General features: G+C 49.9%; 1 protein-coding gene across 1 annotated transcript; it reads right to left on the bottom strand.

Moving 5' to 3' along the window:
• Positions 1-241: 241 nt before the first annotated feature.
• On the bottom strand, positions 242-5,569 carry ING2 (inhibitor of growth family member 2). The gene is made up of 2 exons (XM_052661470.1): positions 5,395-5,569; positions 242-974 (listed from the first exon to the last, which is right to left on the bottom strand). Exons 1-2 carry the CDS (start codon positions 5,567-5,569, stop codon positions 304-306), a joined length of 846 nt encoding a protein of 281 aa, XP_052517430.1. The 3' UTR covers positions 242-303.
• Between the last annotated feature and the right edge of the window lie 1,093 nt (positions 5,570-6,662).

Raw genomic sequence — 6,662 nt, 5'->3', positions numbered from 1 at the left:
TGCAGTTTCAGTGAAGATGAAACAGGCATGGTGTGTGAAGTTTTTATCATGTTCAAGCCACCCTTTTCTAGTCCCTGCTCCTTTCATCAGGCGATCTGAAGACTACCTGGTTTAAAATATTTGGTAATTCAGTGCAGAAAAATTAAGGTCACAGACAAAGTACAACAACTTTTAATACACCATTAACACTAATGATTAAAAATTATTGCATAGTCTTATGCATTTACCCTAAAACATTTTCTGAAAGTAGATTCTGAAAGAATTATATAAAAGACAACCCTTTAAAATGTGGATGGCCTTTAACTACCTCGATCTTCTTTCCTTCTTTGTCTTTTCAGTACTTTTGTCCATCGTTTTCTCATTATCTCCCCTGCACTTTGGGCAATACCATTTCCCCTTTGGTTTATAGGTAAGTGAAACACACGAAAAGTGAAACCATTCGATTGGACACTGTTCATTGTCACATCCGATCATTTCCCCGTAAGACACTTGGTTACATAAACAGTATGTAGGTTCATTGGGATCTATTGCAAACTCGACGGGGGAAGCTTCTCTTTCCTGCTTGGCCTTGGAGCGTTTCTTTTTCTTGGCGGACTTGGATTTCTTTTCTTTGGGAGGCTGATCGTCACAGTCCTCGATCCCGTTCGTCATGTGACACAGGTCGCGGCTTTCACTGGTCCGCTGGCGGCGGGGCCTTCTGGAAGACCGTTCCGGTTGGCTGGAGTCCATCTTCGCTTTATCCGCAGCTCGATCACTTTCGGCCGGATCTTGAAAACACTGGGAGTGCAGCTCCATTTGCCTGGCCCGGTTTTCCACCAATTCGAGCATCTGTGTGACAATTTGAATTTTTTCATCTCCCAGTTCTTGACTATTGATTAATGCCCTCTGGAGATGCTGCTGGAGGCGTTTTTTCTGGTTTGAATCATCTTCTTTCTTATATTTTTCATAGACATCATCAATTTCCTTTAATGTTTCTAAAAAAGAAAAGAAAAAATCAGAAAAAAAGAGAAAATGCTTGCTGGCACATATAACATTTTTCAAGTTAGTTATTTTTCCCAGAACTGGTACAGTAAGAAAGAACTCAAAAAAAAAAAAAAAAAAAAAAAAAAGAACTCAACCATAAAACCACATTTCTGCATAGTATGAATACATTAAAAACATTTTATTGTCCTTACCAAGACCACACATTATCCAACATGAAAGTACTTTTATAAATAAGCTAATAAAAAGAATGAGCCCTCCCTAGTACTCATTAATCTACATTAGAAAGAACAAAAGATGTGTGGCTAATTAAAAATAAGTCTTTCCCCAGGACTAGGCTAGATTACTGTCCAACTACGTTTACAGGATTTAGGGTCCAATCCATGACTTGCTACATGGCCCCAGAGGCACTCTCTCTACCTTGACTTGCATATCATCCCCTGGACGTTAAACAAAGCAGACACAAGTAACTCTTAGCTTTCCATGATATTAGCTTGAATGGCTCTTTTATTGCATCACATGGGAGACTCTGAAAATCAGACTATTTCCAGAACAGGTTTAGGTTCAGGTTCTGGCATCAACTGACTAAGCTATTAACAAAATTATAGTTAAGTCAGCAATGGGTCACTGTGCTTTTGTAGATAACTCAGCATTTGGTCCTCAGTTTTTTAATCTGCTGATTTAGGTACTTTTAGAGAATGTGGAACACAATTAAATCAACTAAAAATGGCCTAGTCATTAGAAGACATACAAAAATCTGAAAATATAGTTCCAGATGTCACCAAAATTTACATAAATGTCTTATTCAAATCTGTCCTCTTTCTTGTCCTTATGAGATACAATGCTAACTGAAAGAGTTCTTAGAAAAGGTGCAGAAACAAAAATTAACTTGGAATTTATCACACCACATGTCATATCACTGCTTAATCTTCTAATATCATTACTCCAACGACAAGAACAAAAATGTTAGATGAGTAACATACATTGGGGGTCTGCAAGTAAGGTAACATAGAGCATGTATTCAATACAACTTATGAAATAGAACCTCCTTGGAAACTGTAGGTACTCACACAAAGGACAACTATTTACTGGACAATGTGCCCCCACATGTCTGAGGGTACTCACACCCACACAGCGTATTTTTAAATAATGTTCACATCTTGCTCATTTTCCCAGCTAGATATGTACGTGGATTTCTTTAGAATTCAACTTTCTTCCAGGAAAAATAAGTTATATATTTTCCCCTCAGACACACAAAAATTGAAGTTTAAAAAATAAAGGCAAGCCTTATCCAATAATCAGGAATTAGAAGCTAATTACAGCAACACAGATACTATTATGAGGTAAAAACTCACGTTTTCAAGACACCTTAATTACACAACGACCGAAGAAAGGCCACTAACACTCACTGAGTCCCTTTCATGCAACCTTCTCATGATCACAATCCCGTGAGCAAGCCACCACTTCTGCATGTGAAGACACTGAAGCTCAACAGGTAGCCACCCTAGACTTTGAACTGCGCCATACCCGTCAATTTGGCTCTGCCCTTTAAGCACATTCTACACACCTGCATGGCAATGGATAGGCATTGGATATTAAATTTGAAAATTTAGCTCAAAGTTGTAAATAACCTTTGATTATGAGGAAAATTATGAACAAGAATACTGGAACAAAAATTGAGGTTCTCTAAAAACAATACTCCATAATAAATTGGGCTTCTCTGATAGCTCAGATGGTAAAGATTCTGCCTGCAATGCAGGAGACCGGGGTTCAATCCCTGGGTCAGGAAGATCCCCTGGAGAAGGAAATGGCAACCCACTCCAGTATTCTTGCCTGGAGAATTCCATGGACACAGGAAACTGACAGGCTACAGTCCTTGACATCGCAAAGGGTCAGACACCACTGAGCGACTAACACACACATAATAAAGACTTCATTCAATTATGCAATTGTTTTCTTCATTCCTCTCTCTTTAAAAGTTTTTAAGTCTACTTTTAGGGTTCTTCAGTAATTTCTGAAAATGTATGAAATAGGTAGGAAAGAAACTTGACTGTCTAAATAATTTATATCACTATTACTATAAATATTAAATCAAAAAGCAGAAAATACTTAAGAACTAGCAAAGAAATTAAAGACATGAAAACCAAAAACACCCAAGTATACAAAGCTAATAGAAAACTGAAAGTTAAGCTTAGGAAGCATGCTCATAGAGTAAAAACTAGATCACTGTTTTTGTATTACTTTTGAAATGAACTATAGTCTTAAGGGAGCTACAACTTTTTATAATCTCTCAGTCTTTCAAGGCCCAATACTGTTTCTCACGTTGTCAAATCTACTTCTGTCAATTCTAGATGGTCAAGACTGCATAGTTCCTGGAACAAATTATCGCTGGCCAATTCAAATTAAAGTATCTTAACTTTTGTGAACTCAAACAGGTCTTTAAAGAAATGTAAAAGCATGCAAGTTTTACAAACTTCAGAGTTATCATTTGAAAAACTAAAAAGGTTCCACATGCAACTCTTAAGCACACATGTAATATTTTTAGGTTACAATTCAGGTATGTGCTTCCATGTCTATAGAAAACATCTTTGGAGAGCATTTAAAAAAAAAAAAAAAAAAGATTTAAATACTTTAAAAACGACCATGTCACCTGAAAAAGCCCTGCTGTGGAGTCAAACATTCCCCACTTAATTGGACAAATTACTTAAACTTCTTGTAAATTTAAATTTGTCTGCAAAATGAATTTTTACTTCATTGAGCTGTGAAGATTAAATGGGATAATGTTCTGAACGCAGTGCAGCAACTGACAACCAGTAATCTGTATTAATCACTCCCCCGACCCCAACAAAGACCAGTCCTGTCAATATGGATTCAAAAGGCAGAAATAAACTGCCTTTAAACTGTTTTTTAATAGGTTAAAAAACAAGACACAGAGACAACTAAATATTCTATCAGGCTGCAGGCCCCAATATACCACCCCAGAAATGCGTTAAGACACTCAATTGTAGGATTAGCGACGGGTCAAAAAACTGAGAATGGGTCCAAGAAGTTATCTTTTTAGAGTTCAGAGGGCTGATTCCACATCAGGTCCAAGGTCTGTTGCTTGATTCGGGACTATTAACCGCAAACGGCTCCCCATTTAAGTTAACTCCTCCCCTTGCAGTTGCAGGCGAAAAGGGTCACCAATGATAAATAACAAATAACACGCTCCGTAAGAAAGGTCGATTCCCTGTCCTAGCGGTCTGGGTCTGACCACAAAGGGCGGCTTTTGCCACAGCATTTAAACTCGGCGGAGGGAGGACCCAGGGGTTGAGGGACGCCAGGCGGTTGCCCAGTCAACCAGCTCACACCCTTCGGGGACCCGGAAGTGACGCAGGGCCCGGAACCTACGCGGTGCCGGGATCGGCGACGGTCCCCGAAGCTGTTTCTCTGTCGTGATTTGAGTGACTGGGGGGGGGGGGGAGTCGAAAATTCACAGACAAACGTGTCCCGAATCCCAACGCTGACTGCGCCGAGGGCGAGCTTACGTCCTGCACTGCCGCCCGAGCCTTCCCGCGACCAGCCATTTCCCGGACGGGCGGGAGCGCGCGTGCCCGTGCCCCGCCCACACCCTACGTCACCTCTGCAAGCCCCGCCCCCAGGCGGGGGGGGGTAGGGATCCTGCTCACCCCGCACTCAGACACTCACACACACACACACCCCTCGGCTCCCCCGCGGGGAGCCCCTAGCCTTTCAACCATTCGGCTGTAGCAGCCGGGAAAGGCTGCGGCCCGGAACTTTCCCTGGGGTGGGAGACTGGGGAAGACTCGATTCCCGTGCCCAGAGCCCCGGAGCGCCGGGGGAGGGACCTCTCCAGAGGCCGCCTTCGCAGTCCGCCCTCGCCCCCTCCCCCCTAGCACGTTCCAGTGCATCTGCGCTCAGGGGGTGGGGGCCTGAGGCGGGCTGGGCTGAAGGAAGCCCGGCCCTGTGGGCCTGCGGGAGTCCGGCCGCGGCCGGCCGCTCACTCCCCACGGCAACCCCCGCCTCCACCGCCCGGCTGCACGCTCCCCGAGCCGGGGCGCCGAGGGGTCTGCGGTACACGGCGGGCGAACACCCGGAACAAATGAGCTTGCTGCTTAAAAATGGCTGATTTCGTCTTCAGAGCGGCTGCAGTCGCTGGGTCTGCAGCGGGGGCTGACGAGTGGCCACCTCTCCCTTCCACCCTCAAGACCCCCCCCAAGAAGTCCGCAGCGGGGGAAGGGGGAGGGCCGCGAACCCCACCTGCGGGGGCCCGCTGCCCCGGGTCCCACACACCAGACCCCACACACACTGTGTACACTCGGGGTGAGCTGGAAAAGTGGCACTTTCCCTGGGGCAGGCTCCGAGCGACCGTGCCCGGGCCCCGAGTCGGGTGGGAGGACCCGCGGTCCCTACCTTGATATTTGTTGTCCAGCTCCCTTAGCACGGACACGTTCCTCTGCATGTCGTGGGGCAGCGACTCCACACACTCGAGGTAGTCCTGCACGTAGCAGGTGAGGAGCCGGCTCCGCTCGCCGGTCAGGAGCGCGGCCGACGAGTAGAGTTGCTGCTGCTGCTGCTGCCCTAACATCCTGCCGCTGCTGCCGCTGCCGCCGCCGCCGCCGCCGCCTCCTCCGCATCCAGCAGCCACACATGCAACAGCCACGGCCGCCGCGGCTCCTCGGCTCGGCAGCCCGGCGCCGCGGGGACACCGGCCGCCGCTCGGGAGGGCACTGCCGAGTCCCCCAATCTCCGGTCCCTCCCCCCCGCAAAGAAGCCCTCACTCCCCGCCCCCGCCGTAACAAGCCCAGGGGCGGGGCGAGATCGCGGCACCCTCCTTCCCCCCTCCCTTTCCAGGACTAGAGCAGCGGGGACCCCCCCACCCCCGACCTCCCCTAGCGGAGCTGGCGCTGGGGTCCCGAGCGTTGACACTTCCGGTCCCCCCGGGAGGCCCCAGATGCTACCAGTGCCGCCCCGTAACTCGGATCCCCATGACAAGCCTCTCGCTGCCCGCTTTTCCCCCAATCACCCTCCCGCGCCTGCCGGAGAGTCTCTCGCTGGGCTGCCCCCGCCCCTCCGGCTGCGGCCGCCTCTGCGCCTGCGCAGGGCTCTCTCCTGAGGAGGCCCGGGGGCCCGCCCCTACCGCCCTACCGCAGGGTTCGCATTCTCCCGCCTTCCCTCCGCCACCCGGGCGATTGGTCTGTCAACTCTCGGCCCGGGCGGGGGGAGGGTGCGGAGGGCGGCCAAACGGCAGGCTGCGCCCCGCCTCCTCTTAAAGGGGCAGCACGGCCCGGCCCGCCTCTCCGCTAAGTGTCTGAATGGGACTGAAGCGCGAAGGAGGGCGACCGCCTTCCTTCCGCCCTTCCCTCACGGAGGGGGAAGCTGGGTCCCGCTCTCTCGGCCCGGTGTTACCGACTTTCCGCCCCGCCCCGCCCCCATCAGGTGGGGCCTAGCGCGGCCCCTGGAGAGCCTCAGAAAGCGGCAGCCGGCGGCCGCTTGCCGCCGCGACCCTGAGGGAGGCCTGCGGGGACGACGCGGCGGGCGCGGCTCTCGGGCATGCGCGGCGGCGGTGGCGGTGTGCCCGCCGGGCCGGCGCCGCGCTCGGGCCCCGTCCTCCTCCCGCCGCGGCCTTCAGGCTCCCGGCGCACAGGGGGCCGATCGCGGAGGTAGGCGGCGGCGCCCCC

This window comes from Budorcas taxicolor, chromosome 24 (assembly GCF_023091745.1).
Source record: "Budorcas taxicolor isolate Tak-1 chromosome 24, Takin1.1, whole genome shotgun sequence".
NCBI lineage: Eukaryota > Metazoa > Chordata > Mammalia > Artiodactyla > Bovidae > Budorcas > Budorcas taxicolor.
This window is presented reverse-complemented; position numbering and strand designations above follow the sequence as displayed.

What these genes read in the sequence shown, in the direction of transcription:
- ING2 (XM_052661470.1), bottom strand. Translation starts at nt 5,569, where the DNA reads ATGTTAGGGCAGCAGCAGCAGCAGCAACTCTACTCGTCGGCCGCGCTC. An exon ending in GCTGGACAACAAATATCAAG is followed by an intron (nt 975 to 5,394) that starts GTAGGGACCGCG and finishes TTTCTTTTTTAG; the next exon opens with AAACATTAAAGGAAATTGAT.